Source organism: Pholcus phalangioides, unplaced genomic scaffold, assembly GCF_987345545.1.
Source record: "Pholcus phalangioides strain wild (caught in Gottingen) unplaced genomic scaffold, Ppha-v1.0 ptg000014l_1, whole genome shotgun sequence".
NCBI classification, from domain to species: domain Eukaryota; kingdom Metazoa; phylum Arthropoda; class Arachnida; order Araneae; family Pholcidae; genus Pholcus; species Pholcus phalangioides.
In genome coordinates this window covers 571,877-584,942 of record NW_028301607.1, presented here as the reverse complement: position 1 = coordinate 584,942, position 13,066 = coordinate 571,877, and the positions used below count along the sequence as shown (strand labels likewise).

At 42.5% G+C, this 13,066-nt stretch overlaps 1 protein-coding gene across 1 annotated transcript; it reads right to left on the bottom strand.

The window, feature by feature from the left end:
* Nucleotides 1–7,722: 7,722 nt before the first annotated feature.
* Nucleotides 7,723–8,475, bottom strand: LOC149077877 (putative G protein-coupled receptor Mth-like 3). Its single transcript, XM_089242075.1, has one exon. It carries the CDS (start codon nt 8,473–8,475, stop codon nt 7,723–7,725), a length of 753 nt encoding a protein of 250 aa, XP_089098201.1.
* Nucleotides 8,476–13,066: the final 4,591 nt, after the last annotated feature.

Genomic DNA, 13,066 nt, shown 5'->3' with positions numbered 1-13,066 from the left:
ATTTAAAAATTCAATTTCGCCGTATAATCGCCGCACTTCGCGATTTCTGTCGGGATTTGAATTTCTTACGGCAAGGGGCGTTGGGGCGCCGATGAGAATGATAAATTGCGATCAAATAAATTTTTTAAATTTTAATTTCGCCGTATAAGCCGCACTTCGCGATTTCTGTCGGGATTTGAATTTCTTGCGGCAAGGGGCGTTGGGGTGACGATGAGAATGATAAATTGCGATGAAATAAATTTTTCAAATTTTAATTTCGCCGTATAAGCCGCACTTCGCGATTTCTGTCGGGATTTGAATTTCTTGTGGCAAGGGGCGTTGGGGCGCCGATGAGAATGATAAATTGCGATCAAATAAATTTTTTAAATTTTAATTTCGCCGTATAAGCCGCACTTCGCGATTTCTGTCGGGATTTGAATTTCTTGCGGCAAGGGGCGTTGGGGTGACGATGAGAATGATAAATTGCGATGAAATAAATTTTTCAAATTTTAATTTCGCCGTATAAGCCGCACTTCGCGATTTCTGTCGGGATTTGAATTTCTTACGGCAAGGGGCGTTGGGGTGACGATGAGAATGATAAATTGCGATGAAATAAATTTTTCAAATTTTAATTTCGCCGTATAAGCCGCACTTCGCGATTTCTGTCGGGATTTGAATTTCTTGCGGCAAGGGGCGTTGGGGTGACGATGAGAATGATAAATTGCGATCAAATAAATTTTTTAAATTTTAATTTCGCCGTATAAGCCGCACTTCGCGATTTCTGTCGGGATTTGAATTTCTTGCGGCAAGGGGCGTTGGGGTGACGATGAGAATGATAAATTGCGATGAAATAAATTTTTCAAATTTTAATTTCGCCGTATAAGCCGCACTTCGCGATTTCTGTCGGGATTTGAATTTCTTGCGGCAAGGGGCGTTGGGGTGACGATGAGAATGATAAATTGCGATGAAATAAATTTTTCAAATTTTAATTTCGCCGTATAAGCCGCACTTCGCGATTTCTGTCGGGATTTGAATTTCTTGCGGCAAGGGGCGTTGGGGTGACGATGAGAATGATAAATTGCGATGAAATAAATTTTTCAAATTTTAATTTCGCCGTATAAGCCGCACTTCGCGATTTCTGTCGGGATTTGAATTTCTTGCGGCAAGGGGCCTTGGGGTGACGATGAGAATGATAAATTGCGATCAAATAAATTTTTTAAATTTTAATTTCGCCGTATAAGCCGCACTTCGCGATTTCTGTCGGGATTTGAATTTCTTGCGGCAAGGGGCGTTGGGGTGACGATGAGAATGATAAATTGCTATCAAATAAATTTTAAAATTTCAATTTCGCCGTATAAGCCGCACTTCGCGATTTTTGTCGGGATTTGAATTTCTCGCGATGAAGGGCGTTGGGGTGACGATGAGAATGATAAATTGCTATCAAATAAATTTTCAAATTTTAATTTCGCCGTATAAGCCGCACTTCGCGATTTCTGTCGGGATTTGAATTTCTTGCGGCAAGGGGCGTTGGGGTGACGATGAGAATGATAAATTGCTATCAAATAAATTTTAAAATTTCAATTTCGCCGTATAAGCCGCACTTCGCGATTTTTGTCGGGATTTGAATTTCTCGCGATGAAGGGCGTTGGGGTGACGATGAGAATGATAAATTGCTATCAAATAAATTTTCAAATTTTAATTTCGCCGTATAAGCCGCACTTCGCGATTTTTGTCGGGATTTGACTTTCTTGCGATTAAGGGCGTTGGGGCGACGATGAAAATGATGAATTGCGATCAAATAAAATTTTCAAATTTTAATTTTGTCGCATAAGCCGCACGTCGTGATTTCTGTCGGGATTTGAATTTCTCTCGGCGAGGGGCGTTGGGGCGACGATGAGAATAGTGAATTGCGATCAAATAAAATTTTCAAATTTTAATTTCGCCGTATAAGCCGCACTTCGTGATTTCTGTCGGGATTTGACTTTCTCGCGATTAAGGGCGTTGGGGCGACGATGAGAATGATGAATTGCTATCAAATAAATTTTCTAACTTTAATTTCGCCGTATAAGCCGCACTTCGCGATTTCTGTCGGGATTTCCGTTTGTCGCTGCAAGTGGTTTGTGGCGCATACCATGATCAATGGAGATCAATAATTTGGAAATTCATTTACTTTTCCAACTTGGCGAAAAGCAAAGGATTCAGGGTTGCCTTTTTCTGGCATTTATCGATTTTTCTATCCTCCACAAACACTGCTGTTCCTTATTATTTTCTTTGAGAATTTTTCGAAATTCTTTCTCGCTCAAGTTTCAAATAGACTTAAAATGTCAAATGATATTGCACAAAGTTAGACCGTTTCATGAAGATCTTAATTTAAAATTTTCAAGGTTTTCGAAAGCAATGTAATAGTAGAGAAATATTTTTATTCATATGTATAAAATTACATGTCTTGACAGCTTAATTCACTGATTCATCGCCGAGCCGCAACCACTGAAGGTCAGGCCCGTATCTAGAAATTCCATGCGGGGGGGGGGGTGGGACAAGGTGGTCAAATAATATATTTGGCCATGTTTTACCTTATTTCAATCGGATCCCCAATTCCCCCCTTCTCACTACGAAGCTATAAACATAAAATTCTGTCAATAGTTTTATTTTATACTGTTGAGACTCCCAAAAAAATTTCTTAAAATTCTATCTCTAAGTTGGTCTTAAGGCTTTGAAGAGAGTATGCAAATTGTGTGGTAGTGTAGTTGCATACAGGGTGTCCTTTAAGAGTTAGTACGGCCATTGTCTTCTCAACCATCCGTGGTAGAGATGATTTCAGTTTGAAAAAATGCTCAAAAGGCATTCAAAAATTACCCTGTACCAGTTTTGAGAGTGAAAACACAGTGTGTAACAAAATAAAAAAATATAAATTTTTAAAACTTCTAATTATAAAGTGACTGCACCGTATCTCCTGAGACCAACAAAAAAAATCTAAGTTGACAAGTACAATGTTCGCCGAGATATTTGAATTCAAAATTCGAAGGAAAGGTGGAAAGGACAGCATAAATTTGGGGAAGGAGCGTTGTCGATTAGTTTTTGCTGTCTTTTCATAACTTTTCTCCAGTTTTCGAATTCAAATATCTTAGCGAATATTGCACTGAGAAACATGCAATTTTTCTGTTGGCATCAGGAGAGACAATGCAACAACTTTCAAATTGGAAGTTAAAGGACGGGAAATCAAAGAAAAATTTAGATTTTTTTGTTTTGAGCCACACACACTGTATTTTCCGAGGATTATATCACTTTCCGCTATCTATACGAAGGTTTCAACGGTTGGCTGATGCGAGATGAAGTTAGGAAGGAAAAATTCACCTGTGCTCTTGCTAGGAATCAAACCCACGTTCTCGAGCTTTCTGGGTGAGCCCACTAGACTACAAAGGCAAAGAATATCAATTTTTCCTTGGAACTTGTATGCGATGAACGGTCGGACCTAACTCAGGCCTCTGGAATCACGAAGTGCGGCTTATACGGCGAAATTAAAATTTGAAAATTTATTTGATCACAATTTATCATTCTCATCGGCGCCCCCACGCCCCTCACCGCAAGAAATTCAAATCCCGAACCGCGGCTTATACGGCAAAATTAAAATTTGAAAAATTTATTTCATCGCAATTTATCATTCTCATCGTCACCCCAACGCCCCTTGCCGCAAGAAATTCAAATCCCGACAGAAATCGCGAAGTGCGGTTTATACGGCAAAATTAAAATTTGAAAAATTTATTTCATCGCAATTTATCATTCTCATCGTCACCCCAACGCCCCTTGCCGCAAGAAATTCAAATCCCGACAGAAATCGCGAAGTGCGGCTTATACGGCGAAATTAAAATTTGAAAAATTTATTTCATCGCAATTTATCATTCTCATCGTCACCCCAACGCCCCTTGCCACAAGAAATTCAAATCCCGACAGAAATCGCGAAGTGCGGCTTATACGGCGAAATTAAAATTTTAAAAATGTATTTCATCACAATTCATCATTCTCATCGTCACCCCAACGCCCCTTGCCACAAGAAATTCAAATCCCGACAGAAATCGCGAAGTGCGGCTTATACGGCGAAATTAAAATTTGAAAAATTTATTTCATCGCAATTTATCATTCTCATCGTCACCCCAACGCCCCTTGCCGCAAGAAATTCAAATCCCGACAGAAATCACGAAGTGCGGCTTATACGGCGAAATTGAAATTTGAAAATTTATTTGATAGCAATTTATCATTCTCATCGTCACCCCAACGCCCCTTGCCGCAAGAAATTCAAATCCCGACAGAAATCGCGAAGTGCGGCTTATACGGCGAAATTAAAATTTTAAAAATGTATTTCATCGCAATTCATCATTCTCATCGTCACCCCAACGCCCCTTGCCACAAGAAATTCAAATCCCGACAGAAATCGCGAAGTGCGGCTTATACGGCGAAATTAAAATTTGAAAAATTTATTTCATCGCAATTTATCATTCTCATCGTCACCCCAACGCCCCTTGCCGCAAGAAATTCAAATCCCGACAGAAATCACGAAGTGCGGCTTATACGGCGAAATTGAAATTTGAAAATTTATTTGATAGCAATTTATCATTCTCATCGTCACCCCAACGCCCCTTGCCGCAAGAAATTCAAATCCCGACAGAAATCACGAAGTGCGGCTTATACGGCGAAATTGAAATTTGAAAATTTATTTGATAGCAATTTATCATTCTCATCGTCACCCCAACGCCCCTTGCCGCAAGAAATTCAAATCCCGACAGAAATCACGAAGTGCGGCTTATACGGCGAAATTGAAATTTGAAAATTTATTTGATAGCAATTTATCATTCTCATCGTCACCCCAACGCCCCTTGCCGCAAGAAATTCAAATCCCGACAGAAATCACGAAGTGCGGCTTATACGGCGAAATTGAAATTTGAAAATTTATTTGATAGCAATTTATCATTCTCATCGTCACCCCAACGCCCCTTGCCACAAGAAATTCAAATCCCGACAGAAATCGCGAAGTGCGGCTTATACGGCGAAATTGAAATTTTAAAATTTATTTGATAGCAATTTATTATTCTCATCGTCACCCCAACGCCCTTCATCGCGAGAAATTCAAATCCCGACAGAAATCGCGAAGTGCGGCTTATACGGCGAAATTAAAATTTGAAAAATTTATTTGATCGCAATTTATCATTCTCATCGGCGCCCGCACGCCCCTCACCGCGAGAAATTCAAATCCCGACAGAAATCACGAAGTGCGGCTTATACGGCGAAATTGAATTTTTAAATTGGACAGTGTCGGGATTTCGACCGTGTCGGGATTTTGACTTGTCGGGATTTCGACCCTGTCGGGATTTTGACCTGTCGGGATTTCGACCCTGTCGGGATTTTGACCTGTCGGGATTTCGACCCTGTCGGGATTTTGACCTGTCGGGATTTCGTCTGTCGGGATTGTGACTTGTCGGGATTTCGTCTGTCGGGATTGTGAACGGAACCCATATTCACAGTACTCAAGTGATTATAAGAATAGAGATTTGTTGCGCTGAAATTCATGAACCATTAGTGAGAGTTATTCGAGATGAAGATAATTAGTCTGAGAATCGGTGAATCGAAAAGAAGAAAAATAATTGGCAGAGATAATTCCAGCACCAATGAAAATTCAGAATAAATTAAAGAAAGTTATTCCAGAATAATTTTTTTTTTTTCCAGGTGTAAATGCAGAATTCTAGAATTATTTTTTTTTCTAGATGAAAATTCAGATTGCAGAAAAATGCAGAATGCGGCTAGTTACAGAAGGGATGAAAATTCAGAATTTATCAAAGAAACAACTCCCAAACTGATTAAAATGAGGAGAGACAGGAAGATTTCCAGAATAAGAACTCAGAACTTATGAAAGACATAAATCCAGAATTTATGAAAGAAATTATTATTACCGCAAATGCGCAGCCCAGTCTGACCGCAACTGTCGCCCACCTCTAAATGCGGCTGTGGTTGAGTCGGTACTATAGGCAAAGTTACCTGCATCGGCGTGTAGATGGCTGAGATTAGGTATCGTTTGCGAAGTTGAAGCAGAAGGAGAGAAACTGCTTCACACAACTTCGGTCCTGCCCCATAACGCGTCCGTTGGAATAGTACCATTTGGTCTAGGGGCGCCGTTCAAGTATTACGTCATCATCGATGGGGGGAGGGGGTTTTCCAATTTGCTGACTTTTGATGACAAGGGGGGGGGTTTGGATAATGCTTACGTTATCAACCACCCTTTATGAAAATATGAAATATTTTTAAAATGGCATCTTACTCGGTGCACCAAAAACGAGAAAAACCTTCCGATAGTTTGTGGGCACTTGAAGTAACATCCCTTCCCATTGATAAGTGCTCTACAGAGCCACTTTGGTGATCTCTAAATGTTTCGCGGATCCAAGTGCTCTAGAAATGTGTCCGGACCGCTTAAGTGCTCTGGAACTGTGCCACGCATCACTTACATAATCTGAGAATGCGCCGCGGGTAAGTTGAGTGATGTAGAACCGCACTGGGGTGCTCTAAAACTACATCACATGTCACTCAAGGGATCTCTGAGTGTGTCACGGATCGCTTAAGTGTTCTGAAACTGTGTCCCGAGTCATTTAAGTGATCTGAAAATATGCCAAGGGCCGGTTAAATGTTCTGGAATTGTACCACGGGACACTTAAGCGATATATAAATGCGCCGCTTAGTTCATTTTTACAAAATTAGGTTTGAAGAGGGCAGGCCGCATCAGATAACCCCCAGGGTCATATTTGGTCCGCGGGCCAAGGGCCTTTATGCGATTTATCATTATATGGCTTAGAGGGTGGGTCGCAATGAATTTATTAAAGATAAATTTCGAGTTCGTAGCCTTCAAATAACATTGAAATTAACAGAAATTGATTATAATAACATATAAAGGTATTCTCTTCCGTAGTTTAAATTAAAAAAATAAATTTTTGATCTTGGGAGAGGGCACGAGCCCCACTATGCGCGCCCCCCCCCACATGTACGTCTCTGATCCCACCAATATGCGTTAGGATTCAGAGGGGCAGAGCTGATGACGAAATTCTGCTGACAAGGGGGCGAGGGGGGTCAAAAATGGCTAAAAATTTGCTTACGTAATACTTGAACGGCCCCTAGACAGAAAGTGATAACTGAGCACGGCCCATTACCGACGTATCTAGACCGTTTCAAGAAGTCGGACAACGCCAAGTGTGCTTGTGGTGAGATCGACATACGACAAAACTTCATTTTGGAACTTCGGAACGTTTTTTCTTTGAAAACTTCATTCCCGGGAACGGTCGACTGTGTTTTAAAAGGAGAGTTTTGAAGAGCCCTATGAACTTGTCTCGGGTGCGGCGGATTCATTGCCCCCCCCCCCCACAACCTGGAGCGGGGCCCCTAGGCTGGGATCTGTTACGGGCCCCACGGTCACACTTTTCACTGGTCCTTTTATAGTTAATTTATAGCGTGGAAAAAGTAAAAAAATGATGAGAATTGTCCCGGGCCCAGGGCTAAAGTCCTGTCTGCCCCGTCATTGTGGGGAGCCATCGGCAGATTACATTGTTCCTAGATAACAACCTACACCGCATACATACTAAGAAGACTGGCAGTGCGCGTGTAGTGTTTTATTTCACTTGGGACGGAGTATCTGAATATAACTAAATACAACTCAATTATGCATGATAATTTTGTGAAATCACAAGTGAGTGAGTTATGGATGCATAGTTACCTAATGTTGTGGGTTTCGATGTGAGCGTCATTGGCGACCGTCTTCACTCTGGAGATAGTCAGTGCCGTGAAACCGAACATGCAGCAGTTCGCCAGCAGTATCAGACCGATGGGGGTCATGAAATACAACAGGAACGCTTCAATGCCATTGAGCCAGCACTGCTTCCTTCCCATTTTCAGCCGGTTTTCGTCCGGCCCGAATTTCGGCCTGAACTCGTCCGCCACGTGCTCGAGGTTGTCCACGATGAAAGCCGGCAGCGAACAGATCAGAGTCATGGTCCAGGCGTACAGGGCGTACTTCCAGAAACCCGCGTTCGGACGACCGGTAGTCACGCTCGGCGTGACGGACGACATCGTCTTCATTATGTCGTAGGCCATGACGTTGGTCCAGAAGAACGCGGCCAGGAAGTGTATGTGGATCATGAACGACACGAAGAGACACTGGACGAAGGTGATCTGCGTCCTCGTAGTGAAGTCCAGTATGAGCAGTACGTAGCACATTATGAAGCACGTCGACAAGGAGATGACTATCTTACCCGGGATGGTCTTATGCTCCTGGATCCGGCAGTAGATGATGATCAAAGACACCAGGCAGAAAATGCTCAGGGTCATCTCCGCTATGAGATACGGGTAGTACATCGCGAAGTCATTATGTTTTGATGTGTGATTGGTGTCGTTCCCCACGATCAGATCGTCCACCGTGGTCGTAATTTGAAGACCCGTCTCGTAGTAAGGCTTGTGCGTCGCCATGGGTTAATTTTACGATCGGACAGGTCAGCTGGACACTTCAACAGCTCTCTTCAGGACGAGTTCGACAATTCGTTAAGCTACGTTTACGGAATAAAAAGAAATAAATATTCCACTCATGAAAATATGGTTTTCCAACTTCGAGGAGCGAAAGCGAGCCGATCTTCCATTTGGAAAGGAAACCAGACTTTCACTTCAAGATATGAAAGGCAGGTGGCAGCATTAGTTTAACGCGTGTGCGCGCACACACATACGTTTCTGCATGAACCGATTTATTAGAAATTCCCCAGCGAAATATTTTTCGAGATGCATCTACCGTTAACACTTTAAGCGGGTTTTAAAAATTCACTGATCCTCATTATAACTGCCACAATAGGAATCACTAAATCCTCTGCAAAATGCGACCTGTTTACAAGGGGAATATTGTTTCCCAGTACCGAGAATAATAACAATGATGATGATAATCAAGGAAGAGAAATATATATACTGTATATTTTTCTATTAATCGTATACTATAATCCGGAGAGAAGAAAGAAAGACCGTCTTCTTCCAGACTTCGCCCGCTGCAGTTGAACTGATAGGTTTGGAGTGTGTGGAAAGCATGTTATTGGGCAAAGACGGCATTAAAGAGTTAACTGGGCTCAGCATTGCCGAAATGGGGGGGGGGTGATTTGGAAAGCGAGATAACTCGGAACTGCCGAAATAAAAGGCATCAGGTTAGGTGAGATATCTTGTCATTGCCGTGTAAGAGTTGAATAAATCGTCATGAATATACAGTGAATTCAACTAAAATTGTGTCTGCGAATGTATCGCGTCGTGTGTGTGTGTGTGCTGATTGGAGCAATTGCAAAATGGCCCTCAGCTAAAGTCACTTCTTCAACTTCGATACATCCCTTCTAAACGTAGACGCCACAACGACGAGATACGCGTAACGCACAAATACTGTAAATTCAAAAAAAAAAAAAAAAAAAAGATTATCTTAAAATTTTGCACGTCTTATTTGGAGGATAGATGGCAGCTTCAACTAAGAGCGAATGTGAGCTGATCTCACATTACAAAAAAAAAAAATCTCCACATAGAGAAATTGGGCTACCGTATTTAAAATTCACGCGTAATACAGAAGGCAACACAACCCGCCGAGTTGTTTGCTTTCGAGTACAGAAGCCAGATGGCAGCACTTCACGAACAAGCATTATTCAGAAACAAACTTCACGTTTGGGACACAACACATACTTGACATATGTCAGACGATCATCAGCGGGATATTTACGAGGTCCATGTGTGGTTTAGCGGTAAAAGAAGTGGTAGCGGCATCAACTAAGCATAACGTCTACTTTGAGTACTTCAAAGCAACTTCTTGCATTTGGTATACCTAGCAATATTATTATCTGTTATAGAGGGAATGAGGCGGTTAGAGCAACACTTCCTTCACAAAAAACTACAAGAGTGCATTATATCGATATAAAGCCAGGTTTTCCTAGAGAAGCAGGTTTCTACAGCGCGTGAAAACTGTGGTAAAAAAAATCTGCACACGGCGTAGAAATTCTTCTCCTAGGAAAACCCGGCTTAAGCGGACCGCGTGACTGTCTGGTTTGTGCGGCAAACGTCAGTCCAGTTCCTCTATCGCGCAGGCGCGCTCTTTTCCCTATTACGCGGACAGCGCCATCTCGTGGTGGACGCTGTCGCCACAGTACTCCTTCCCTAAGTGGCGGAGTCAAATCGTTGAGTAATTCAGTCTATCCGGAGCTCTGACTATTCTGCCGGAACGGGTGCGTTGAGTCGGAGTAGTAGTGGGTGGAAACGTCGCGTGTCGTGTGGCTGGAATAATCGTCGCCATCTGCTGCTCTGGTGTTGATGGACTTCGATCCGGTCGTTGAGGAGATAGGCCGGTTTCAGTCGTTCGATCGAGATCACGGACTCCCTGTTCTTGACGCGTATACGGAAGAATTTTTCGGATCGCGACAGCACTTCGAAGGGACCTTCGTAGGTCGGTTGGAGAGGACGTCGGACATCGTCAGGGCTTGTGGAACGTAAACATTTTTTGTGACGCCATGCCGTGAAGTCGGGATCGTCGTGAGTGTGTCCATAGAGCGCTTTAGTTTGTCAAAGTAGGAGGCATGGCCGTAACTAGATGTTTGGTCAGCCGGGGCAAACACGCATTTTGGCGCCTCCTCATGATGTCGAAGGAGAGGTTAAAGAGTGAAATTTGCGCCCCCCTCTAGTCCGGCGCTAAGGGCACTAGACCCGCCGGCACTTCCCTAATTGCGGCCGTGGTAGGAGGTTATTGGCTCCGGGACATGTTGTTTGACGAAAATCTCTCCAGGCAATCTAAGCGTTTGACCGAAGACCATTTCGGCAGTGGTGGCGTTGAGGTCTGGTCGAAAGCATGTTCGGAGGCTGAGGAGAGCCGAAGGAAGAATGTCCACCCAATCACTTGTCATGCTAACCTTCAGCGCTTGTTTGAGCTGACGATGTTGGCGCCGGATGAGTCCGTTTGCTTTATGGTTGTAAGCAGTCGTATGGATGGGGTTTATTCCGAACAAACTGTTAAATTTATGGAATATATGCGATTCTAATTGCGAACCCTAGTCCATCGTGATGGTTCTGTGGATTTCATATCGTGAAAACCAGTTGGCATATAATACTCGGGCACAAGTCTCTGCGGACGTATCTCGGATTGGAATTGCTTCGATCCATCTTGAGAATCGACAGATAACGGTTAGAAGATATTCGTAACCTTGGGATTTCGGGAGTCTGCCCACAATGTCGATATTCTGAGGAGCGAATTTCTCCGACGGCACAGGAAAAACTCTGAGACGCGATCGGGTATGTTTGTGCATTTTGATTCGTTGACAGGCGATACAAGCGCAGGCGAAGTTAGTGACGTCTCGTTTTATGTTTGGCCAGATGAAACGTTTCGCAGATGCTTTGACCCCTGGGTGGCATAGGGAATGAAATTCTTCAAACACTTGTTTGTGAAATGCTAGGGGATCAAATATTCACGGGGCTTTTTGCGAATTATCATCGTAGAGGTTTAGGTCTGTATACGGGGAGAAACGTTCGTTGAATTCTTAGTGAATTTTTTGATTGCTTGTCGAACTAGTCCAGAAGTTTGGCAAGTTCTAGATCGGTCTGTTGTGCGCCGGCCATAAGAGCGCAGTCGATATCGTTGAGATGGAGTGCGTCAGCTTGTATAACGTTGGTGCGTCAGCAAACACCAAACATGGCCCCCGCTCTGTCCCTTGTGAGATATAAGCAGGTAACGTTACGGCTGGGCCATGTTGGAAAAAGGAAAGCCCTGAAAGCCATCAAGACCACCGGTCGCACGCCGGCCGGCATCGCATCACCGGACTTCCGGCCCACGCTAATGACCAGTACGAACACCCTGGCAGCCCATGGTCCCGCCGGACCTACAGCAGGACGGCACCATCCGTCACTCCATCGGATCAACGGGGAAGAACCGTACGTCCGTTCCTCATCCAGCGGCACGTATTAAACCATTATAATCACTGCACTCAATCCTTAGTTGCTGGTCAACCAGTCTAATCCTATTCTGGAGTCTCTCCACATCGAGCAGTTGCATCATCCACCTAAAACGATAACATAAAAAGAGCACAACACGGCATAGAGTAATAAATGTTGGGGAGGTTCAGGAGTGGGAATTAAAAACAATCAGTATAAAGGACTTTGTCAAACATCACAGTTAAAAAGAAAAAAATATTATAAAAAATATAACAAGCCGAATATATACATATGAATATATGAATGATGCAAGATATATATAGAATTATGAATTATTAAGGTATCAATAAAATATATATGGAGAATTATAAACATACATTGTTGGCAATAAATATAAAAAAATGGCAATTCAAAAATAATATTCTCAAAAAATCAAAGTTCAATCCGGTATGCAACTCAGTTCAATATTGGAAATTCCATTGGTTCACAGACCAAAACTAGACAATATTTGAATATATGAATGATGCAAGATATATATGGAATTGTAATTCACAGGATAATATATCAAGATATCAAAAAATATGTATGGAGAATTGTAAACATACATTGTTGGCAAAAGACATAGTAACAATGACAATTCGAAAATAATATCATTCTCAATAGAGTATTTTATAAGAAATGAATCATATACGTTTCTGTGAAGTGTAATAGACCTAGCTATACATTCCGTGCAAGACAGACTTATAGTTCAAAATCAGAGTCCGAGTCCGACGGAAAATTCTCTTCGGCAATAATATGTAAGTCCACCTCTCTAGGAATGATAATTTTATCTTGATGTTCTTGGATGAAATTTACCAATCTTTTCATTTCGACGTGAAGATTTGTGTTCTTGAGGACATTGACTTTGCAGGCCTGAGTATTTTCAGACATTTCACGAATATGAAAATCTTTCGTCAGTGGGCATGAATTGGCATAATCAAAGGGAGTGCCCTCTTCTCCGCATTTGCACCTGCCAGTTCGTCGATGGAACCTTGCCATATATGTTGGAAATGGACCATGTTCCGAGAAGAAGATGATCATTTCTCTGGTCCATTTCCTAAACTTACACTTAACCGTTGGAAGAAGGGCATAG